Consider the following 25,572-nt stretch of genomic DNA (forward strand, 5'->3'; position numbering starts at 1 on the left):
TCCAACCCGGCGCTTCGGTCCCGGTCGCCCGCTCTCGCGCGCTCGCCATTGGCTGCCGCGCCGCCTTCGTCAGATGAGAAGAGATCAGCCCACCGAGGGAGGGAGGAGGGAGGGGGGAGGGGGGAGGGAGGGGGCGATCCCGCGGAGCTCCTGGAGCGCCGGCCGTTGGCGCTGCGCAGCCGGCGGGAGATGGCGGAGCGCAGCTTGTTGGACGCGAGCGGCTCTCTGCTGGAGAAAGTCGCCGTTTGCGGCCCGCTGTCCCTGCTGCTGGCCGCCTCTGCCTTGGCCCTGAGCTTGGGCTACCTGCTGCAGCTCGGCTCCCGCCGCCGGCAGCACCCCGGCAGCGGCCAGGTAGGTGCGGGGCGGTGTCGCTGCCGCCTTTCTCTCAGAGAGGTGCCGCCGGCGTCGGTCGGGTTAGGCGGGGAAAGGAGCAGTACGGTTAGGCTTGGGTCGCCCTTCGCGACAGAAAAGCAGGAGGCTGGAGGGGACTTGTGAGGCGGGGGCATAGGCAATGCCGGGCCGGGAATGATCAACGTAAGGACCTCTGAGCATGTACGGAATGCCGCACTCCCCCCCCCCCATATTATGCTCCTTTTTGTTTCCAGAGGAAGATCCTTTTTCCAGAGTAAGGAATTTTGAGCCTCAACGTCTTTCATTTTAGAAGCGTATCCGCAGGGATTCAAAGGGAGCTCCTCAGGGCATTACTACCGCGGCCTAAAACCCTGCGTCGCTCCCTTCCCCCCCTCTCCTTCCCCCCTCTTTCCCCCCCGGAGCCGAGTCTTCCGTTGTCTTTCATTGAAACTGAAGAGGAACATAATGGGGTAATTTGATAACTCATTATCTGCGATGTATTTAAAAACGGAACAAAGGGCATTTAGGGGATTTCTACACGAGCCTAAAACCCTGCGTTTTAAAAGGGCTTTCCATTTCCGTTTTAAAAGCAGGATCACAACTGATTCCCCTTGCACGCGCTTCCTTCTCTGCAGATGGCCATTCCCATAGCGTTATGTTTCCGTGAAGAGGCATTACGCACGCTCCAGGTTCAGCGATACTTGCTCCTGGGTTCCTGCCCCTTTCCCTCCCCTGGCACATTACTGGTGGACGTGGGCTGACACACGGACAGCCCCCCCCAATCTCCGTGGGCCCGCCTCCCTCTTCCATGCTTTTGGCCAGTCCGTGCCGCTCAGCCTCTCTGCTGCTCCTCCACTCTGCCGCCCCCCCTCCCTGCTCCGCCATCATTCTGCTGCTCTGCCGCTCTGTTTTGAACAGGCAGGCTGAAAATGGCGAGGAGCCAGAATGGCACAGGAGCGGGAAGGCTGAAGACCCATCAGACCTTCGTCACCACCTTTGACATCAGGACCACGCCCGCAACCACACTCAGCGCTTTATTCACGCTAGGCGAGAAATACATGGGGAGGACATAGCGCTCCATTTGTGCATATCTGGAAAAATACCCCATTTTTTCCGTTTGAGGAAAACACGGGATAGGTGGGAGGAAATAGTGGCATAATGACTAGACGATGACGACGTCACCCACACAATTCAGTGAGTGAGCAACCGTGAATGCGCAATATACTTGAGGTGTAGAGATCCCCTTAGTGCAGGAGGGTCACTGGAGGGTCACTGCGCCTAGAAAGAGCCCACAGACGTCCATGAAAGAGCAAACTCAATTGCAGGATAAAAGCCCGGTGTGAAGGGGTTCCATTATCTTTCATTGATCTCACTTCCTCTTCTTCCCGCTTTAACTCTTTTGACGGAAGAAACTGAAGCGGAACACAAATTTGATAACTCATTATGTGTGATCTATTTAAAAACGGAACAAAGGGCATTTAGTGCAGGAGGGTCATGGCGGGGTCACTGCATCGTCACTGCATCATGTAAAGAGCCCGCAAACTTCCATGAAGGAGCAATCTCAATCGCAGTCTAAAAGCCCGGTGCGAAGGAGCGCTCAGTGTTCTCCAACAAAGGCAAGTGTGAGGTGGCAGGAATACACTCTCTTGTCATCCTTTCTCATGTGTATCCCACCCTTCTAAGGAGGTCTGGGTGGTGTCTGTTTGTCTCTCTCGGTGTAACATTATACACATATGTTACTGAGTGATGGTGAGTGGCCCAAGGCCACTCAGTGATCTTCATGGTTAAGCAGGGATTTGAATCCAGGTTTCTGTGGTCCATCTATATCATAACTATGCCATGCTGGAGTATGTGCAGGGGTGGAGTGTTCAGAGAGTGCAGTAGCCTGGTAAGTGTGTATTTTGGTGTGACAGATAAAGGGCTTGATTAAAGAAGGCTGGCAAAATTACGACTTCACCACAAAATATATAACAGCTGGAACTACATTTCATAGAGAAAAATATTGCAGAGTGTCACTCCTTCTAATAGCAAACTTGAGATGCAATGCTGGTGGAAAAGAACTGTCTCTTTGCCACCCTCATCATCATCATTAAGATCATCATCAGTGGCCCTCTCCGTGAGCCCCTGCCAAAGGAAGTGAGGCGGGTGGCTACTAGGAGGAGGGCTTTTTCTGCTGTGGCACCCCGGCTCTGGAATGAGCTCCCTAGTGAGGTTCGCCTGGCGCCTATGTTGTATTCCTTTCGGCACCAGGTGAAGACCTTTTTATTTTCCCAGGCATTTTAGCATTTTAGCTTTCTAAATTTTTATCTTTGCTGTTTTAAATCTGTATTTTAAACTCCTGCACTGTTGCTAGGTTTTATTGTGGTTGTATTGTTATATTGTGGTTTTAATGTTCTATATATTTTAAATTGTTTAATTGTGTGTTGTTTGGTTTTAATTTTTGTGAACCGCCCAGAGAGCTTCGGCTATTGGGCGGTATAGAAAATAAATAAATAAATAAATAAATAAATAAATTGAGTGGTGAGTGCTGAGTTAGGCGTCGATTCAGTGATGCCCAGAGCTGATATTTTACCCACAGTAAGGCTGCTGTGTTGCATAAGGTAAACCAAATTGCAGCAGGCTCTTCTTACATGTCACGGCAGCCTTGCTGTGTTGGCTGGCACTGCTGCTGCTGGCTCTGTGGTTGCTAGATTCTTCAGGTTTGGAAATGAGTTCCACCTGTCCCTGTTCACATGCCACACTCACCTTGCTCAATTCTGCGCAGTGTAACATTGCACATTTTGCTCACCGTGGCACAATTTGCCCTCTGATGGGCAGCCAGTCTTTCTCCCAATTTCGAAGCTTCAGTGGTGGGCGGGAATTGTCCTAGCATTTGTGTGGTGATTCTCATCCCCTCCCAGGCTACAAGAATGGAAGGAAGGTTGTGGTTTGTTTGACCGCTGCCTGCCCAGAGCAAAACGAGAAGATTCCAAGCACCCAAACAATTAAAAAACCCTTCAGCAACAGACCAGCTTATATGCCAAAGGCTTGTCTGACTAAACGGTCTTTGCCTGCTGGTGAAAGGACCGCAGAGAGGGGGCTAACCTAGCCAATCTCAGTTTGGAATTCTAGAGCCTGTGAGCAACCACCAGACATTGCCTTTGATCCCAGCGGGTCTAAGAGAAGGGCCTTCCCTGAAGATCTTACCTGGGCGAGCTCATGTGGGAGAAAGTGGTCTTTCAGGTAGCTTGGTCCCAAGCTGTGTAGGGCTTTGTAGGTCATAGCCAGTACTTTGAATTGTGCCTGGAAACAGACAGGTAGATAGTGAAGCTGTTGTAACAGGGGAGTCTTGTGCTCAGTGTAACAAGCCGCGATCAATAGAACTGTTGCCTGAACTTGTTTGTTTTCCCCTTCCTCCTTATCCGTAACTCTGAGGCAGGGACTATCACATTCATTACTGATCTTGCATAACCCACTCTGAAAGCCGTGTCAGCTGAAGAGCAGGGTAAAAAAATCTTATTTATAAATAAATAAGAGTCTGGGAGGGAGTTGTCTTCGTTCCATGAAGATTCTCATGTGGAGTGTCTCGCTTCTCATCTGTGAAATGTTGGGGTAGGCAGGTATCTCCAATGCTGTCTCCAGTCCCTGCCCCTCTCCATTAACTGTCTTTCCCCCCCTCTCACATATGTGCTTCCATCCCCGAGATTCTGCCACTGCTCACATATCTCCCTTTGCAGCCATTCTTTGTTTTTTAAATTTTCTTTTTTCCTCAGATGGATCAATCTGACCAATCTTTCTTGCTGGCCAAAGCATGGAGAAATAAGATTTGTTTTCATTCTGTCAAATCTCCTGTAAAATAAAGAAATAAGAAAAACCTCTACGGTTGGATTGAGGATCTTCCTTTTGCGGATGGAATGGGTCCGCTCACAGAAGGTGCTTCCACCCAATTTTTGGGAACTCCCTGTTGGCTCCGCCCACAGCTCACTACATTCAGCAGGGTCCCCTGGCCCTCTGTATAGAATTTTCAGGGGGCTGGAGGAGCTATCATGGGGAGGAGGGGGTGGGGAGCTCTGTTTCTGCCAGCTCCTAGAAATTTTCAACCAAATAAGGATATTGTGATGTGCTGTACTATTGACAGCGTTTTGTTCTTGATAGTAAGTTAGTTACAGTTAGTGTACTGTTGTTGTTTTCAACTTCTAAGGTTGTGATTGTTGTTGTTGTTGTTCAGTCAAGTCCTGTCCAACTTTTCGTGACCCCATGGACCATAGCAGGCCAGGCCTTCCTGTCCTCCGCTCACTCCTGGAGTGTGCTCAAGTCCATATTCATTGCATCGGTGATGCTATCTACCATCTCATCCTCTGCCGTCCCCTTCTCCTTTTGCCTTCAGTCTGTCCCAGCATCAGGGTCTTTTCCAGGGAGTTTTCTCTTCGCATTAGGTGGCCAAATATTTGAGCTTCAGCTTCAGTATCTGCCCTTCCAATGAGCACTCAGGGTTGATTTCCTTTAGGATGGACTGATTTGACCTCGCAGTCCAGGAGACTTGTAAGAGTCTTCTCCAGCACCACAGTTCGAAAGCATCAGTTCTTCGGCGCTCAGCCTTCCTTATAGTCCAGCTCTCACAGCCATACATTACTACTGGGAAAACCATAGCTTTGATTAGATGGACCTTTGTCGGCAAGGTGACGTGTCTGCTTCTTACTATGCTGTCTAGGTGTGCCATAGCTTTCCTCCCAAGGAGAAAGCGTCTTTTAATTTCATGGCTACAGTCACCATCTGCGGTGATCTTGGAGCCAAGAAAATAAAATCTGTCACTTCTTCCATTTCTTCCCTTGCTGTATGCCAGGAAGTGATGGGGCCAGATGCCATGATCTGAGTTTTTTTAATGTTGAGTTTCAAACCAGCTTTTGCACTCTCCACTTTCACCCTCAACAAGAGGCTCTTTAGATCCTCTTCGCTTTCTGAAATTAGGGTGGTATCGTCTGCATATCTGAGCTTGTTGATAATTCTCCCGGCAATCTTAATTCTGACCTGTGATTCATCCAACCCGGCGTTTCTCATGATGTACTCTGCATATAAGTTAGATAAGCAGGGCGACAATATGCAGCCTTGTCGTATTCCTTTCCCAATTTTGAACCAATCGGTTGTTCCATGTCTGGTTCTTACTGTTGCTTCTTGACCCTCGTACAGGTTTCTCAGGAGACAGGTAAGGTGGTCTGGTACTCCCATCTCTTTAAGAATTTGCCACAGTTTGTTGTGATCCACACAATCAAAGGCTTTAGTGTAGTCAATGAAGCAGAAATAGATGTTTTTCTGGAATTCTGTTGCTTTCTCCATGATCCAGCGAATGTTGGCGAATTGATCTCTAGTTCCTCTGCCTCTTCGAAACCCAGCTTGTACTTCCAGTAGTTCTCGGTTCACATACTGCTAAAGCCTAGCTTGTAGGATTTTGAGCATAACCTTGCATGTGAAATGAGCGCAATTGTACGGTAGTTTGAACACTCTTTGGCATTGCCCTTCTTTGGAACGGAATGTAAACTGACCTTTTCCAGTCTTGTGGCCACTGTTGAGTGTTCCAAATGTGTTGGCATATTGAGTGCAGCACTTTAACAGCATCACCTTTAATATAAATATAAAATATTTATATCTTAAATAGCTCAGCTGGAATACTGTCATCTCTGCTAGCTTTGTTGTTAGTAATGCTTCCTAAGGCCCACTTGACTTCACTCTCTAGGATGTCCGGCTCAAGTTCAGTGACTGCACTATCATGGCTATCAGGGACATTGAGATCTTTCCTGTATAGTTCTTCTGTGTATTCTGTCCACCTCTTCTTAATCTCATCTGCTTCTGAGAGGTCTCTGCCTTCTTTGTCCTTTATCATGCCCGTCTTTGCACAAAACATTCCCTCAAGATCTCCGATTTTCTTGAAAAGATCTCTAGTCTTTCCCATTCTATTGTTTTCCTCGATTTCTTTGCATTGTTCATTTAAGAAGGCCTTCTTGTCTTTCCTTGCTATTCTCTGGAACTCTACATTCATTTGGGTATATCTTCCCCTTTCTCCCTTGCTTTTCGCTTCCCTTCTTTCCTCAGCTACTTGTAAAGCCTCATCAGACAGCCACTTGGCTTTCTTGCATTTCTTTTTCTTTGGGATGGATTGAGTTGCTGCCTCCTGAACTATGTTACGGACCTCCGTCCATAGTTCCTCAGGCACTCTGTCTATCAGGTCTAATCCCTTAAATTTATTCCTCACCTCCACTGTATATTCATAAGGGATATGATTTAGGTCATACCTGAATGGTTTAGTGGTTTTCCCTATGTTCTTCAATTTAAGCCGAAATTTTGCAAGAAGCAGCTCATGATCTGAGCCACAGTCAGCTCCAGATCTTGTTTTTACCGACTGTATAGAGCTTCTCCATCTTTGGCTGCAAAGGATATAATCAATCAGATTTCGATATTGACCATCTGGTGATGTCAATGTGTAGAGTTGCCTCTTGTGCTGTTGGAAAAGAGTGTTTGCTATGATCAGCGTGTTCTCTTGGCAAAACTCTATGAGCCTTTGTCCTGCTTCATTTTGTACACCAAGGCCATGCTTGCCTGTTATTTCGGTGATTTCTTGACTTCCTACTTTAGCATTCCAATCCCCTATGATGAAAAGGACATATTTTTTTGGTGTTAGTTCTAAAAGGTGTTGTAGGTCTTCATAGAAGCGATCAACCTCAGCTTCTTCGGCCTCAGTGGTTGTGGCATAGACTTGAATTACTGTGATGTTGAATGGTTTGCCTTGGATTCGTACTGAGATCATTCTGTCGTTTTGGAGATTGTACCCCAGTACTGCTTTTCCCACCCTTTTGTTGACTATGAGTGCTACTCCATTTCTTCTAAAGGATTCTTGCCCATAGTAGTAAATATAATGATCACCTGACTTAAATTTGCCCATGCTTGTCCATTTTAGTTTGCTGATTCCCAAGATGTCGATGTTCAATCTTGCCATCTCACGTTTGACCACCTCCAGCTTACCTTGATTCATTGATCTTACATTACAGGTTCCTAAACAATATTGTTCTTTACAGCATTGGACTTTCTTTTCACCACCAGATACATCCACAGCTGAGTGTCCTTTCAGCTTTGGCCCAGCCGCTTCACTCTTTCTGGCGCTACTTGGAAATTCCCTCTGCTCTTCCCCAGTAGTATATTGGACAGCTTCCGACCTGAGGGGCTCATCTTCTGGTAGCATATCTTTTAGCCTTGCAATACGTTCCATGGGGTTTTCTTGGCAAGAATACTGGAGTGGGTTGCCATTTCCTTCTCCAGTGGACCACATTTTGTCAGAACTGTCCGCCATGACCTGTCCGTCTTGGGTGGCCCTGCACGGCATAGCTTATGGCTTCACTGAGTTACGCAAGCCCCTTCGCCACAACAAGGCAGTGATCCATGAAGGGGAAGGTTGTGATAATATGTAGGTAATTGAGTTAATTGAGTAGCTGAGTAAAAATGCATAGGATCAGGCTGCTGTTCTGCTTTTCCTACCGAAGTGATAGGGCTAAGAATATGGTCGTAGACAATCCTGTGCCCCGGTACTTGCCTGGGAAAGTTGCATATGTCCAAGGCTCCATGTTCCCTAGTTCTAAAATAGGGTGTTACAATTAAGAATGTTATCAACTTGTTCTCCCTTAAAAATTGCAATTGAAACAAGTCATGGGCTGTGTTTGGATGTCCCGATAACCCATGCTGGCTTAATAAGCTACTCGCAGTAGCTTATTTTTTTAAATAGCCCACGATGTGCCACTACACAACTTGGCTAATAAGCTATTGTGAGTAGCTTATTACACTACTCTGTGTAATTTGACTCCTCCCCTCCCCCGCCCCCTGTCCTGTTGCCATCCTCCGGCCCAAGCACTGGTGCTGTTTCACCTCTAAATTTCTGGAAGTTTGCAGGATCCAGACAAAACTTCATACCCAGCTTCCCCCAGTCAGGGAGCACCTGATCCGCCATCAAAACCCTGCGCAATCACGCACCAAGCAGCAAAAATCCCAACTGCTGCAAAAAGAGGGTGGTGGCTGTAAACCCTTGGAGGTTTGCAGGATTGTAACCAAACTTGACACACAGCCTTCCCTAGTTGGGAGGCAACCCGATCCACCATCTAAACCTCTAGTGTGGGGTGGGAGGAGATGCACAATTCCGCTATAGCGCTTTAGCAAGATTGGTAACTATTGCTAATCTCGCTAAAGTGCTTTAGCACCAAAGCGGAATTGCGGATTCCCCCCCCCCCCCACACACACACACTAGGGGAGGCTGCCTATGAACTTTTTCCCTATCCTGCAAACTTCCAAGGGTTTTGATGGTGGATTGGGTGCCCCTCAACTAGGGAAAGCTGTGTGTCAAGTCTGGGCCTGATCCTGCAAACCTCCAAGTTTTATAGCCGCCACCCTCTTTTTGGTGTTCATGGGATTTTTGCTCCTTGGTGAGTGATTGCTTATTTCCCTCCATAGACAGTGCTGAAGTAGATGATTTCAGGTGTTTCCATTATACAGAGAATGCCTGCAAGGAGCAGAGTGGCAGAGAACTGAATCACTCTTGCCGCACAACTCTGTAGGCAAGCAGAATATCTCACGGTGCCTGACAGATGACATGATAATCCACGGTGGGTTAAATAACCCCTAATGGAAACCATGGGTTATTAGAGTGGGTTATTTTGTCCAAATAAGCCATCGTGGCTTATTCAACCCACCCTGGGTTATTATGTCATCCAAACCCAGTCATGGACTTACTGGTTGCCTTGGGCTTATCTCTCAGTCTCCAGGTTCCTCACCTGTAAAATATTCATACTAATTGGTTGCCTTTGATCAGGTCTTCATTCAGCTCTGCTGGTCATTGTGTGAGTGTTTATATTTATGAGGATTGATGTTAGATAATTCCTTATGCAGTAATAACTCAGACCTGTACTTTGTATATGCAAGTCATCCCAGTGTGTGACTCATGAAATGCAGAACGTAATTGGCTTTGCCCCCGGTGCCCTCGGCTTGATCTTGCTCCAGTTCTCTCCCCCCCCCCCCCCCGGTAGATCATACAAGCCTGAAGTCTGTCTGCTCTTGCTAGGGAAGTGGGAGTTGTGTTTAATTTCTAGAGAGAGAAGTGCAGCAACTCAGACTTACACCATCTATTCTATAAGCCCTTATCTTTATTTTTTGTGGGAAGGGCAGGGCAGGTTGCACTTGCTCAAAAGAAAGGGAAAGGCATTCTGCACCTGTTCAGGGTCGTGTCCATTATCTTCCAGCTGGCTAGAAATAATTGTTGGCTGCCAGCCTGGGCACAGTTCGTTGACCCCTCGCTGGGAGTTATCATAGTACACTTGCACGGGATACTACGGGACACAGGTCTGGGGGGGGGGGTGTCAGGCAAAGGAGTCAAATGACAGCTGGTCAGTTGGTCCCAGCTGACCTTGTGAAGAGGAGGTCTTGTTGTCTCACTTCTCCCACAATACAGTGGAATGGCTGAGAGGGGAGGACCCAAATGGCAGTTGGCCTCAGCTTAGCTGATGGAAAGAGCCTAGTATTTTATCTCCCCCTCTGATGCTGCCATGCAACCCAGTTTAATGTGATTGTACTCTACAAAACTGTATCAATTGGCTTTGCTTACTTTATTTCTGTAGAAGTATCCACCATATATTTCATCAAATATCCCCTTTTTGGGGCATGCAGTCGCATTTGGGAAAAATCCTATCGAGTTTTTGGAAAATGCTCACAAAAAGGTGAGTCTAACCATTTTGTAGTGTGGATGCCATGATTCTGTAGTAGTATGTGTTCAGAATTTTTCAGTTTCATTTTGGGGGGCAGGGCGGGATAACTGGAGGAAGTTCCCAGAGGGTTCCAGGGGTTTATTCTGAGGTTTGTCATAGAAATTTGAGACCTGGCAAAAGTTGGGTTTTTTTTTTAGTTCTTTTAGTTATTGGTTATTGCTTATACATTTGAGTGTTTATTGAGATTAACATCTGTGGGGAATGTTATACACAAAATCTTTATTAAAATGAAAGTAACACATTTTTGGTAGTAAGTGAACTAATAGGGAAATGGATAATAGCAATACACTTTCAGCACCAAAGGCCATGATGGATTGATAAAATGAAATAATCCACATGTCATTATGCAAGTAATCCTTACGTCATTACTAGAAGTTAGGACAGCTAGGCTGGTGAGGACTAGGGAGAGGGCCTTTTCTGTGGTAGCCCCCACTCTGTGGAATTCCCTCCCTAGTGACCTCCACCATGCCCCCTCTTTGATGAGCTTCCACCAGGCTTTAAAAACCTGGCTGTTCAGGCGGGCATTTAGGGTGGGTTAGGGTTTTTTAGAGCAGTGTTGTTTTGTTTTGTTCAGTTGATTATGTAAATTCGTTGTATTTCATATTGTTATTAGTATTGTATGCCACCTAGAGTGGCTGCGTAGCCGGCCAGATGGGCGGCTAATAAATCTAATAAATAAATAAGTTGAACATGGTGCATTTCTGAGCATGGTGCAATCCTGGCATTTTGCTATCCGATACTAAAATGCCATTCTTTTACATTTCTGTTTTTACCTCTTTTGTTCATTCCCTAACCACTTGATTTGTCTCTACAGTATGGACCTGTATTTAGCTTCACTATGGTGGGGAAGACATTTACATATCTTCTGGGTAGTGATGCTGCTGCTCTTCTGTTCAATAGCAAAAATGAAGATCTGAATGCGGAAGATGTGTATTCACGGCTAACCACACCTGTCTTTGGCAAGGGAGTAGCTTATGATGTACCCAATCCAGTATGTGTATTGTCATGTGACCGGTTTAATTAATTACATATTTAAAACATCAAGATCTAATCAAGCTTTCCACAATAACAGCTGCTGTTATACAAGAACATCCTGCTTATCACCATCCAAGCGAACAAATTAGCCAATCTAATTGAAGAAGCCAGAGTGGCCAACAGTGTAATTTTATGGCTGAATGGCCACTCCAGAAGTGTTGATGCTCTCCCTCAGGGTTCATCATCTTAATTTATAGTTCATAGTTATTAATTTATAGTTCAAATCGTGGTTCACCAGAACAAAGTTATTCATTTGAAACCATTACATAGAAAGACTGGGTTGGGGCCAGAATAAGGCTGCATCCCTATACCACTTACCTAGGAATAAGTCCCACTGAACTCAGACATTTATAGGATTTTGCTCTTGCGCTTAGTCCCACTGAAATCCATTGGGCTTAAGTTAAATCATGACTAACTTGTCCCACTGTGTTCAGTGGGAGCTAAGTGCAATACATATGCAGCACAACCCTCTGCATGTCTACTCAGAAGTAAGTAAACTTAATAGGACCGAGTCCCAGGTAAGTGTGTATAGAAGTGCAGCCTTCGTCTGGATCCAACCCATTGTTTTCAGGTTTTAAAAGTTTTCTCTAAATAAAATATGTGCATGTACTTCTGGCCTGACTGGGCTTCCCTGCTGGCTTCCACAGTGGAGGGGGAAGCTCCACACATTCATCGTTTTTAAAAATTGCACATCCAGAGCTACCTCCCCCCTTAGGACGAATGCACATAGGATACTTCTATGCATGTACTGGAGTTCATAAACCTACAAACAAACGCTGTCAAAGACCACAGTCCATTACAGTTATGGCTGTAAGCTGCACTGATTTCATTGAGCTCACGTCTGAATAGTTATGTACTGGATTGTGTCCAACTAAATGCACACATTTATGTGACTGTATAATTTAATAGGATATGCAAATTTCATTTAGATCTTGTCTTAGGAGTTTTTGTTTGTGCTTAGGTGCGCTTGAGTATAATTGAACTGAATTTCCTGACAGAGGAAAGAAATGGTGGTTCAGCTATTAAATAAGGATGGCAAAATGATAACAGATGACAAAGAAAAGGCAGAGGTGCTCAATTCCTACTTGGGCTCAGTCTTCTCCCAAAAGAGGGTCTATGACCCCCCTGGCAAAGGCAAAGTACAGGCTGAAGGGGCAGGATTGCAGCTTAAGATCGATAGGCATATGGTCAAGGAACACCTACTTACTTTGAATGAGTTGAAATCTCCAGGGCCAGATGAACTGCACCCTAGAGTAATAAAGGAACTGGCAGAAGAACTCTCAGAACCACTGTCTATTATCTTTGAGAAATCATGGAGAACGGGTGAAGTGCCAGATGACGAGGAGGGCTAATGTGGTCCCTAACTTCAAAAAGGGTAAAAAGGAGGAACCTGGGAACTACAGACCAGTCAGTCTGACATCAATCCCTGGGAAAATTCTGGAGCAGATGATAAAGCAATCCATCTGTAAGCACCTTGAAAACAATGCAGTGATTACTCGAAGCCAACATGTATTTGTCAAGAATAAATCCTGCCAGACGAATCTGATCTCATTTTTTGATTAGATAACCTTCCTTGTGGACTGTGGGAATGCTGTGGACATCATATACCTCGACTTCAGCAAAGCTTTCGACAAAGTGCCCCCTGATATCCTGATGAGCAAACTAGCTCAAAGTGGGCTAGAGGAGACAGTGATCAGGTGGATCCACGGTTGGCTACAGAATCAGACTCAAAGAGTGCTTATCAATGAGATCTTCTCAAACTGGGGAGAGGTAGCAAGCGGGGTACTGCAGGGCTCAGTCCTGGGCCCAGTGCTCTTCAACATTTTTATTAATGACTTGGAGGAGGAGGTGCAGGGAATGCTGATCACATTTGCAGATGACACAAAATTGGGCGGGAAAGCGAATACTTTGGAAGACAGAAACAAAATTCAAAGTGATCTTGACAGACTGGAGCGCTGGGCAGAAAACAACAGAATGACATTTAATAGGGATAAATGCCAAGTTCTGCACCTAGGAAAATGAAACCAAATGCACAGTTACAAGATGGGGGATACGTGGCTCAACAACACTACACGCGAGAAGGATCTTGGAATTGTTGTCGATCACAAGCTGAATATGAGCCAACAATGTGATGTGGCTGCAAAAGGCAAATGCTATTTGGGGCTGCGTTAATAGAAGCGTAGCTTCCAAATCCTGGGAAGTACTAGTCCCCCTCTACTCAGCACTGGTTAGGCCTCATCTGGAGCACTGTGTCCAGTTCTGGGCATCACATTTTAAGAAGGACACAGACAAACTGGAGAGGATTCAGAGGAGGGCAACAAAGATGATCAGGAGACTGGAAACAAAGCCCTATGAGGAGAGACTGAAAGAACTGGGCATGTTTAGCCTTGAGAAGAGAAGACTGAGGGGAGATATGATAGCGCTCTTCAAGTACTTGAAAGGTTGTCACAGAGAGGAAGGCCAGGATCTCTTCTCAGTCATGTCAGAATGCAGGACAAAGAATACTGGGCTCAAGTTACAGGAAGCTAGGTTCCGGCTGGACATCAGGAGAAACTTCCTGACTGTTAGAGCAATACGACAATGGAACCAATGACCTAGGGAGGTAGTGGGCTCTCCCACATGGGAGGCATTCAAGACGAGGCTGGACAGCCATCTGACAGGGATGCTCTGACTTGGATTCCTGCATTGAGCAGGGAGTTGGATTTGATGGCCTTGTAGGCCCCTTCCAACCCTACTATTCTATGATTCTATTAAATTGAAAAGGGATATAGAGTTCTTACATCTGATCTTGTTGGATAAACATGGCTAAAATGGCAATTGAAAAGGCCATCTCCTGTCTATACCAGATGTGCTGGAAATGTGACTGTGATTGCAGAAGCAGGGAGGAGGTGTTGTTAAACCATTTTGTTGTGACTCTCCCCCCAGAATAGTTTACTAGCTTGCCAAACCTGTAGATGAAAGAAAGGAGCAAAAATGGTGAAGGCAAAAATGGTAAAGACATGTCCTGTCTTTAAGCAAACAGGCATCCTAGTTTCCTCTGCAGCAGTTGCTCAACCTTGATGGCGCATGTGAACTATGAGGGATTTGTTTCAGTGATCTTTCCCAGAAATGCATTTTTGGATGAGAGGGAGCCAACAGTAAGATCCTATATTATTGCCCCTGATTTAGACCTTTAAAAATGTAATGGTATTTGAGTAGAGTAAGCTGTTCTTTCTGCTTGAACACTGAAGTTTAATTTTAACTGTGTTAAACTGATAGTATCGTTGCTTAAAATGATGATAGTATAGTTGCCTAAAAGAACATTTCTCCAAAAGGAAAGCAGCTAATCACAGATAGAGCTCCAACATTAAATACAATTCTAATAATAGGGACATGACCCAGCAGTCTTCTTTACACATACACTTGGACCCTTCTATTGCTTCCAAAGAACAGCCTCCATTCCACAGGGCTACATTGGAAAAAGAATGTGCTTCTGGATCAAGGCCTTTTCATGATCCAGTTAAGAACCTAAGAAGAGCCATGCTGGATCAGATCAAGGGTCCATCTAGTACTGCATTCTGTTCATACAGTAGCCAGTCAGCTGCCTGTGGGAAATCCACAAGTAGGTCCCACTTTCACAATTTCTTTTTTATCTTATAATCTAAAAGTTCCCTTCCTTGTGACTAGTTTGATTCCAGTGCGGGAGTGAAATAGAAAGTATGAACCTAACTTTCTCCTCCTAAAATCATTGGGACATAACTGTTTAATTTTGGCTAATTCCTGCTTAAAGTGTATACGTGGAATTCTTTGTCTTGTAATTTCTACTTTGTTTATGTTTGAAGGTATTTTTGGAGCAGAAAAAGATGCTAAAAACTGGGCTGAATATAAGCCAATTAAAAAACTATGTACTGATAATTGAAAAAGAAACTATGGAATACTTTAAAACTTGGGGAAACAGTGGAGAAAGAAGTAAGTATATCGTTTGAAAAGTTACGCTTCCATCTGAACTGGGACATTCTAGAGCAAGAGTCAATGCAATCAGGTTGCAGGAAGGAAGTTGTAACCTTATACAGAGAACACACCACCAACTTCTTAGGGTAAATAAACATCCCCGTTGCTAGCTTAAGGGCAAAAACTAAAATAACTAGTGACAATAAAAATCACAGTGAGTGCCCCAAACTCTACACCAGGGATGGGCAACACACAGCCTGGGGGCCACATGTAGCTGAGCAGTGCCATTGTAGGAAAGCAAAACTCTTAACTTTGGCTGCATTCTGTCCTTCGTTCTGTCCCATTCATTTCAGTGGGAGGCTTAAGTATGTGTTCTAGTCTTGCCCATTGAAATCCGTAAGGGTGCAATCCTTAGGGATGTACGAAAGTCACTTACCTGGTCTCGCAGCTTGCTTCGCGGTGGAAGGGAGGCGCTTCGCTTCTCCCCCCGAAGTTCAGGCCGGGGGGGGAGGCTTCCCGCCTCGCCCGGCCGAAATTCAGGCCGGGGGGGGGAGGCTTCCCGCCTCGCCCGGCCGAAATTCAGGCCGGGGAGAAGCGCCCCGTCTCCCCGGCCGCGAACTTCAAAAGAAAAGTAAAAAAAAAAAAAAAAAGCCCCGTGATAGGCTACGTAACGATTTACGCTATTTGCGTTGCCCTTATTTTCGCTGTAGTCTACGTAAATCTTTACGTAGACTACAGGGACCAAATAAGGAACGCGAATGGCGGCTCCCTATGGGGGTCGCCATTAGCGTACGCGCTTTTTTTTTTTTTTTTTAAGTCACCCATGATAGGCTACGTGACAATTAACGTAGCCTATCACGGCTGACTTTGCAAATCTAGCCGTGATAGGCTACGTAAATCGTTATGTAGCCTATGACAGGGGCGTTTTTTTTTTTTTTACTTTTCTTGTAATGGCAGCGGTGGCAGCCGGTCAAAAGACTGGCTGCCGCCCCTGACGAAGACCTGCCGAACCGCCGCCGGGAGCGACATTCGTGAAAGGTATGTCCCATCCCGGGGGGGGGCGGGGGGGCGGAGAATTTCTCCCCGAACAACCTTCGGAGGACCGAATGCGTTGGCACTCGGCCCCCCGAAGTTTCGGGGAGAAATTCTCCCCCATCCCTAGCAATCCTCTGCATGTTTAGACAGGGAAAAGTCCTACAACTCCCAGCATTCTCCAGCCAGCTGTGCTGGGGAATGTTGCGAATTGTAGGACTTTTCTCTGTCTAAACATGCATAGGATTGCACCCTAAAAGTATTTAACTTTAGCTGGATCATGCCCACCATTTTAAGGTTAGAGGTGGTTAGACAGTGGATCAAGCTGCTTAACTACAATATGGGAAATTCCTTTGGGGAAGAACTTAAAAAAAGTAGCTGGGTAAGAATTTGTCATGGGGTACTTTTTGTTTCTAATGGACTCCATGTTCCTTTGGGTTTTCCCTTCCTTTAGTCTAATTCTGTTGTGATAAGGTTAATAAGAGCTGTGTAGGCAACCTTGTTTAGAACTCATTCCCTAATTTTGTTTTCTCCTTTCTTGTATCATGGCCTGGGATAATCCTTCATGTTAGGGAAGTACTTTCAGAGCCTATTCTAGCGTTAATGTGGCCCATGTCTGATACAATGTTTTCCTCCATTTGAGTGCGTTTAGGATTTTTCCTGCAAAGGTGTAGCAACTGGGATGTTTACTTGCCCTAAAGAAGCTGGTGGGATGTGCTGTGTTCTCTGTATGAGGCAACACTGGAACTGGAAGCACACATGCAATGAGATCCACTCCGACTGGCATTTGGTGAGCGGTTTCACGTTCCCAGAGTGTGTTCAGGAATGGGTTTTATGTTCCAGGACATGCGGATTTTAGGTTTCCAGCTTGCAGGCTCTTAGTTCAGGTGACTCATTTTACTAGTCTTATCAGAACTGGAGTGTAACATCCAGTGGTAACATACCTTTTTGTGTCTGTTCTTCTCTTTGGAAAGCGGGGAGGGGGAGAAGATGGCAAACCACCTCTGCCCAGGAAATTCATTTCTATCCTAAATGTAGTGCACCAGCAGTCAATAAATCCTACATCGACCTTTGTGTATTCATCCTATTTTGCAATTCATAAAGTAAGACTGTAAAATGTTAATTCCTTTCTTTTGATTCATTGTAAACTCTTCCCTTTTACCTGCCACAGACTTGTTTGAAGCACTTTCAGAACTAATCATTTTGACAGCAAGCCACTGTTTACATGGGAAGGAGATAAGAAGCATTCTCAATGAGAAGGTAGCACAACTCTATGCTGATCTGGATGGGGGATTTACTCATGCTGCTTGGCTTTTGCCAGCTTGGCTGCCTTTGCCCAGCTTCAGGTACTAAACAACTTGATCAGCAGAGAATATTGTTAATCAGACACATGCATATGTTATATGTCCTTTTGTCCGAGGAGGCATTCAGGGCTGTATACATGTTTCTCTGTTTTATCCTCACAACAACTCTGTGAGTTAAGTTAGGTTGGGAGATAGTGGCTGGCCCAAGGTTACCCAGTGACCTTCCTGGCAAAGTAGGGATTTGAGCAGTCTCCCCAGTTGAAGACTGACACACTAACAGCTACACCATATTGGTTCGTTGAAACCTGTCCTTCAGCTAAGCACAAACATGAAGAAGTCTTCAAGAAGTCCCAATCACTTAATTATTGTTGAGAGCAGGCCACAAGTAATGACCTTCCTCTTGTGGATGAAGTCCTCTCATCAGCTTTAATTGTGGTTAACACTAACCAAGGTCACTCTTTAACTAAGGCTTGAAACAGGATGGGACTATTGCTGTACCATGCCCAACTAGATGCAGGAGGGCTCTGGAGGACGCTGATCAAGGAAAACATAGAAACCCTTCTCAGGAATGAACGGGTGAGCGTTTGTCATGGGGTAACGTTAGTTCTGGTGGATTCCATGTTCCCCAGGCAACCAGGTTAGCATTAACTATGGTTAATGTTAATACTTCTTATATCCCTTAAATGATGTCAAGGTGGATGGGAGTTGATAGAATACACATGAGAGAGGAGGAGACTGAGGCGGGGGAGAGTATGTGATTCTGCAACCTGTTCTCAATCTCCTAATCATTCATAAGAGATTGGGGACATTGCAGATCATGTAATTGTTCTTCAGAATAAATTGACCATGTATTATACTGTGTTAAAATCTGAGATGTTTAGTAGCATTCAACTCAGTTCCATTTTTTTTATTGTACTTCCTGATGTTTTCTTTCCATACCAATGTGAAACAGGTAATAGGAAAGCTGAGTATTATAACGTACAGTACTTGGTATTTAGCGTAAATAATTATGAATTTGGTTTCCTAAATTCACAGCAGCATTTTTTATACAAGTCGGTCCTACTTAAGGCCTTTTCTGTCATTGATGTGGTTTGGAAGCCACTGTAGGGCAGCTCCCTGCCCTGCCACAAAGGCAGTGTCAGAAGCCCTTGATCTTATAGAGAAGTCTAAGCTTCTGCTGCTTTCTGTGTCATTGTTGCCCTGGGTTTTAGAAGAAGTAGCACCAGCATGAGAAAGAACAGGGCTGCGCTCATCCATGGGACCCAGGTCTTCTGTCATTACCATCCAGGTGGAGCAATCTGTTGTGGCTCACGTGTTGCAAAGGTAAAGTTGGGAGAGTTCCTAGGCGAACAATTTTGAACTTGCAGCCTTAGATACATCCAAAAAGAATATGGAATTGAGTCCTTACTTGCCTAATTTTGGATATATATGCAGCCTGAGACTGTGTATGTTTGCTGGAAAGTAAATTGCATTTGCTCCCAGAGTTAACTCTTTACGTCCACCTAAAAGTGCCTAATATGTAAAGAATATGTAAAGTGGAATGGGGCGATCACTCTTTAAACAAAGAACCCCCCAACCCATTAATAATTAGTGCCAGAATGTGAGGTACAAACTGGAGTAGGGATTGCTTTTCAGCATATTCTTCTAACACTACCACTGGATCTCTTTTGATTTGTCTTAAATTGATATAATTTAACCTTTAATTAGCACTGCGAGCAACATGCATATCCAAAAATATTATCGACAGAGTCCGAGTCCTTCAGATTATGATAAATATTTGCTGTTACTCCATGTTGTTACTTAAAGAGACGGTTTTAATTTTAGGCGCAGAGATAGAGCCCACAATAAAATAAAGGCTATTTTCTATGACGTAATTCAGAAACGACGACAGTCTTCAGAGAGAGAGGATGACATGCTTCAATCACTACTGGATGTTACCTACAAGTATGTGAAGTAGTTGGGTACGGGGAGCTGGGGCTGCAGGCCAAAGCCTGGAAAATGGGGGCTAAAACAAGGCTATACAGAAATGATATGATCTGTCAGGATCAGAGAAAGTTGGAAAGGATTCCAAACTTGAATGCGGGCTTGAATGTACAAGAACAAGGCGAGGTATAATCGAGTACAAGGCAAGTAGAATGGAGCCAGGGAGCAAAACAATAATAGCTTCCAGTACCTGTGAATATTCAATGAGAAGCCTGCTATCTTGGTCCCAAAAAGGCCTTGGAGGGGGCAGTCCTATGGCCCCTAGACAGAGTCTGGCGGGGGCCAGAGGATATTTCAGATTCTTGGATCCAAGGTTGGAGACAGCACTCTAACCTTGGACCCAGGAGTCCATGTTCCCCTCCCCCTCGCAGCTGGCATGTAGAGAAACATGTGAGCTGCCTATCTGAGGTCATAAAAGTGAAGGTAAAGGGGACTGGAGAGCCATGCTGGCTAGGAATTATGGGAGTTGCAATCACAACGCATCTGGAGGCGCCAGGTTGGGGAAGGTCGTTTTAATGCACGGACTGACTTTTGTGATGTGTAAACTTGAAAAATATCAGAAAAGGCATGGGTAAGGGGTTAAAATTTGCTCTAGATTGTGTAGAATGAAAGCAGTTTCCTGCTTGTCACATGAATGCAATCTTGTCGTGTGATTTTTAGTTTGAATGGCCTCAGGTTCCTTCTATTAAGAAATCCAGAGCTTTTCTTCTCATCAGGAATCAATGTTATCGACATCACCTTCTTCTTTGTCATTGCTTTTCACCACCTGGCCAAGACTTTTCTATTCCAGCAGATATTTGACATGCTGAGTTGAGGATTCTTCTGTGGCTAATCCCCTTGTTTTTTTGTTAAGTTAGCTTTATCTGCTAAGCCTTTCTCTGTTTTTACTGAGTTTTGTTCTTCGTTTCATTAATTTCTGTTGAGTTTTTAAAATTGTTATAAGTGCTCCCCCCCCCCCCATGCAATCGAAGGGCAGGATATAAATATAGAAATTGTTTTCTGGATTTTGCTCCTTTCCTATTATTTTGGATTTGTTTCATTTAGAGAGGATTGTCCTCAGGAAACCTGTGGTCTGACTTTCATGCTCTGGCATGCTAGATTGAGTATATCAAAGCGCATGTATGTCTTATATATTTTCTTTTTGTAATCTAGAGATGGCCGTCATCTAACTGATAATGAAATCGCTGGGATGCTTATTGGGCTGCTGTTAGCAGGTCAGCATACATCTTCAACTACTAGCACTTGGCTTGGCTTCTTTTTAGCTAGAGACAAATCACTCCAGGAACAGTGTTATGAGGAACAAAAAGCTGTGTGTGGAGAAGATTTGCCCCCATTAAACTATGACCAGGTTTGTAGATTTTGTATTTTCTTTTAAACTTGTCTATAAGGCTAATGCATTGTAAAACTTCAAATGTCTAGACAGAATTTGTTGAGAGTAAATGGTTTCAGAAAACTTACTGGATTTTTAGTTCTTAGTTTTTAATTTCTAGTGAAGTTATTATCCTAACCTAATCAAAGAATGGATCTAACTGGAATGAGAGGTAGTTTAGATCAAGTAGATATTGTGAAATGTTGCAAGCTTTAGAAATGTATACATGAAGTTGGATCCAGGATCTGCCTTCTGTGGGAGTAAAGGGCTTTCTGCAAGAGGAAGAGCTCTGCTTGTGGAATGAACATCCTTCCACCCAGTTTTTGGGTGCTCGGAGAAAATGCAAAATACATTCACTTCGCATGTGTTTGAAATGCTCATTCAGCCACTTCTCAGCAAATACATGAAAATTGGGCTCCAATCCTCTCTTGCTCATTGTATTTTCCTCTTTGCTTAGCAATAAGCACTGTTGAACATGGGATTTATTTCCATTTAAGTGTGTATATGATCAAAGCAAAAATGTATCATTTTTGCAGTCAATAGCTGTAACTCCCAGGCCATTCATTGTGCAGTCAGTAGATGTAAGTTCACACACATCTTGTTTTGTTCATGAGTACGTTGGCAACCTGCTGCTTTATGATGGGAGCATATGCAGTAAACGAGACACATGGATGTGATCACTTATTTCAGTTTGTATGGGTATACATGTTTTCCTTCTACACTCTTGTAGATAAAATAGGTTTTAAATGGCCCTTAGTTATACTGGGAGATAATAATCTGTTGTTGCTTAAAGCTTCTAGCAGAAATTATGGCTGGCTCATTACAGGAGTTTGCAGTAAGAAATTGTCACCATACTAAGTAATTGTTGTTAAGGTGTCTTTTTTAAAGGAAGCTAACAAGATCTCTTTTACTTATTTGTAGGTCAAGGATATGACTTTGCTGGACCACTGCTTGAAAGAAACATTAAGACTCAGACCTCCTATAATGACTATGATGAGGATGGCTAAAACTCCCCAAGTAAGAAACCGCTGAATGGTGTATTAAATCTGGAATAACACATGAGGAAATATCACATGAGGAGGGGAAGCTCCAAACAGCTATATAAAGTTTCAGGTTTTACATTCTTTTTCTCAGTCGTAACTTAGTCATGAATAGGGCATGAGAACTGGAGTAATTCTAACCTCTTGATTTTTCATCTTGTAAGTAATTAGTTGATCCCATTGGGCAGAGGCGGTTATGTGTGTGTGGCACACTGGAACGTAATACATTTACAGTGCAATCCTATACATGTCTATTTAGAAGTAAGCCCCATTGAGTTCAATGGGACTTACTCCCAGTTAAATGTGTATGGCAGCCTTTCCCAACCTGGTGCCCTTCAGATGTTTGGACTACAACTCCCCCATTCCTGACCACTGGCCATGCTGGCTAGGGTTGATGGGAGATGAAGTCCAAAACATCTGGAGAGCACCAAGTTGGGGGACACAGTTATGTTAAAATATTTTACATTAGTAAATCAACTGTCCAAAATCTTTATGAAACTGAATTTGAAGCACGTTTTGGTGGTCTGCTGCAATTACAACCAGAACAGAATATATACTACTACTCTCTTTTTGCATTTAGACTGTTGCTGGCTATACAATTCCACCTGGCCATCAAGTTTGTGTATCTCCTACTATCAATCATAGACTTAAAGATTCTTGGATAGAAAACCTAAACTTCAAACCAGACCGCTACTTCCAAGATAACTCTGCAGCTGCAGAGAAGTTTGCATATGTGCCATTTGGTGCTGGTAAGTTAGTTATAGTTAATGCATGTTAAATAAAGGATGAAACATCACAATTGTCAATGGTCCTGGTCTTCACTGTAAGGCCCATGGGCCACTACTGGCTCGCAAAAGCTCAGGCAATGGAGTGGGAGGAGCAGTGAATTGCGCGGTCCCCCCACCAGGAGGACCTGCTGCCACCGTGCTCCCTCCCTTTGTGGGAGGAGGACTGTCCCTGGAGATCACCCACAGTACAGGTGGGACACCCATCCTCTCTCAATACCTGGCTCTGATGAAGGATCCCTCAGAGCCAGGCATTTGGGTGGGGGTGATCTCTTTGAAGAGCCGCAACAGCTGCTAGCCAACTTGGCTCTTTAGAGTGCTTGGCGGTGGCAGCAGCGATAAGTGAGGAAGGAGGGAGACATGGGGGGTGGACACTGCGCTCACGGGAAGGAGGGAGACATATGCAGTGGGGAGAAGGGCAGTTCTTGCATTGAAGGGTTTAGAGTTGCTCCCACCTAAAAAATAGTGAAGACCATTGGTCTATGGCATTGTCATTTAAATAACAAAAACAAAGAATACTCAGATTTAAAAAATCTACTTTGCTGTTTGGCTTAGACACTTCCGGTTCCTGTGTCTTCCGTGCATAGAAGTGAAAGATCTGTCTAACTAATCTCTAAAAATGCAGGCAATTGGCCAATAAGCAATATATTTTGAGCACCCTGTGGTTGCATTGGACCTGGTGAGGACAGGCGCAACAAAATAATGTATGATTTGTTGGGCACAGGAATCCTAATTACCAGGGGAAAGAGAAATCCATGGCAGAGCATGTAAGCCCTGGCAGGTCACAGTAGCTGTGTGTGTGTGTGGGGGGTGTGTGTGTCACTTTTTGAGCAGGCATTTAAAAAACCGCCCCACTCCCATTAAAACCCATGGAAAGGAATTAACTACACCAGCTGCAGGGCTGAGATTGTTAATGGGGCCTATCTGGGGCATGTCAAAGGTGTGATACCCACTGAAACACCCCATTCTGGCCCTCACCGCCTGTGGAAAAAGCAGTCAGTCAGCCATGGCACCAGAGCTTTCTCCTGCTACACCAGGGAGGCCTCCCTCTCTGCCTGGAGAGAGGGATGCCACAGCATCCTGCTGCCCCCCTCAGCAGCCCGTCCCAGGAGCTTAGGATCGCTCCCTAAGATTGTGTGAAAATGTAAACTCAGGGCACCATTTTAATTTTCTTCTAGGTCGTCATCGTTGTATTGGAGAAAACTTTGCATATGTTCAAATTAAGACAATTTGGTCAACTCTTCTGCGTTTGTATGAATTTGATTTGGTGGATGGATATTTTCCTACCATAAATTATACAACTATGATCCACACACCTAATAACTCAGTCATTCGATACAAAAGGAGATCACACAGTGAGACATAACTTCTTCCAGGCATACTGAAGAGAGACATTTTTGTATGAGTTACGAAAAGATAAAGAAGCTGGTCACTGCCTATAGTATTGTAAAGAAATGTGGACATTTTGGGCTGTTCCTTAGAATACTAAGGGAATTCTTTGCTTTTATATTCTTATCCTTTCTTATCCAGACCTGTAAATGTGTAACTTGAATATGTATTCTAATTACTTGTGCCTTTTAAAGTCCAGACTTTTACAAAACTAATCTTGAGTAGATTCAGAGACAACCTACCGCAATTTTGGTTCAAGTAGATTCATGATGTCCTGGTGTCCTTTACAATGATGAAAAGGATGAAAAAAAAAGCCCAGCATCACTGACTATTTAATACAGTGCTAACTTCAGCTTTGTCTAATCTTGTAAAAACTGGCACAATAATTAAGAAAAACATTAATAAGTATACCTTGGAAGGGGTTAGTACATATTCCCAACGTGCTATTATTGTGCCTATTGCTTCTTAAAATTGGACCTTTACCAGTTTTTTTAAAGTGCATGCTTAGAAACACTGATAAAGCCAAGCCTTTTGTCAACCTTATGATCTCTAATGGAATTTGAGATACTTAAATGTGATGGGCTCCTACCATAAGAGGCATTTCCAAGTTCTACACAGAATATTTTCTAGAACACATGCCAGCTCTACACCAGGAGGAATAAAGGAGATAGCAATGAAACATGCAAGACTTTAAAAAAAAAAAATCCACATGCCATCTGCAAAAAGAACTAATGAGCCAGCGTAGTTTCTCTTTAAATTCTTGTTATGTTTACCCATACCTGTGTGGTTATTAGTAATTAGATATATGGAATATTACTTGTATTTATTAAAATGTTGTAAATTGACCCATGGAACTTCAGTAAAATCTTTAAATAAACATGGTTTAGCTTTTTCATGTGGAACTGTATATGTTAGATAATTTTGGTAGGTGTAGTCTGCGCAGGGTTATAGAATCATAGAATAGTAGGGTTGGAAGGGGCCTACAAGGCCATCGAGTCCAACCCCCTGCTCAATGCAGGAATCCAAGTCAGAGCATCCCTGACAAATGGCTGTCCAGCCTCATCTTGAAGGCCTCCAGTGTGGGAGAGCCCACCACCTCCCCAGGTAATTGGTTCCATTGTCGTATTGCTCTTACAGTCAGGAAGTTTTTCCTGATGTTCAGCCGGAATCTGGCTTCCTGTAACTTGAGCCCATTATTCCGTGTCCTGCACTCTGGGATGATCAAGAAGAGATCCTGGCTGCCTTCTCTGTGACAACCTTTCAAGTACTTGAAGAGTGCTATCACGTCTCCCCTCAGTCTTCTCTTCTCAAGGCTCAACATGCCCAGTTCTTTCAGTCTCTCTTCATAGGGCTTTGTTTCCAGTCCCCTGATCATCTTTGTTGCCCTCCTCTGAACCCTCTCCAGTTTGTCTGCATCCTTCTTAAAGTGTGGTGCCCAGAACTGGACACAATACTCCAGATGAGGCCTAACCAGTGTTGAGTAGAGGGGAACTAGTATTTCCCGGGATTTGGAAGCAATGCTTATATGAATGCAGCCCAAAATTGCATTTGCCTTTTTTGCAGCCACATCACATTGTTGGC

General features: G+C 44.3%; 1 protein-coding gene across 3 annotated transcripts; it reads left to right on the forward strand.

Moving 5' to 3' along the window:
- The first annotated feature begins 129 nt into the window (after positions 1-129).
- On the forward strand, positions 130-24,836 carry CYP51A1 (cytochrome P450 family 51 subfamily A member 1). Of its 3 annotated transcripts, none has more exons than XM_084858885.1 (10): positions 130-351; positions 9,978-10,076; positions 10,939-11,115; positions 14,981-15,107; positions 17,293-17,467; positions 19,250-19,369; positions 20,561-20,756; positions 21,699-21,794; positions 22,398-22,566; positions 23,781-24,836. In XM_084858885.1, exons 1-10 carry the CDS (start codon positions 190-192, stop codon positions 23,966-23,968), a joined length of 1,509 nt encoding a protein of 502 aa, XP_084715011.1. In that variant the 5' UTR covers positions 130-189; the 3' UTR covers positions 23,969-24,836. The 3 variants fall into 3 exon arrangements, with proteins under 3 accessions (XP_084715011.1, XP_084715013.1, XP_084715012.1); XM_084858887.1 differs by having other exon boundaries at positions 11,025-11,115; XM_084858886.1 differs by lacking the exon at positions 10,939-11,115.
- Positions 24,837-25,572: the final 736 nt, after the last annotated feature.

This window comes from Heloderma suspectum, chromosome 5 (genome assembly GCF_057233095.1).
Source record: "Heloderma suspectum isolate Gila_16-S chromosome 5, 16-S_ref, whole genome shotgun sequence".
Lineage (NCBI taxonomy): Eukaryota > Metazoa > Chordata > Lepidosauria > Squamata > Helodermatidae > Heloderma > Heloderma suspectum.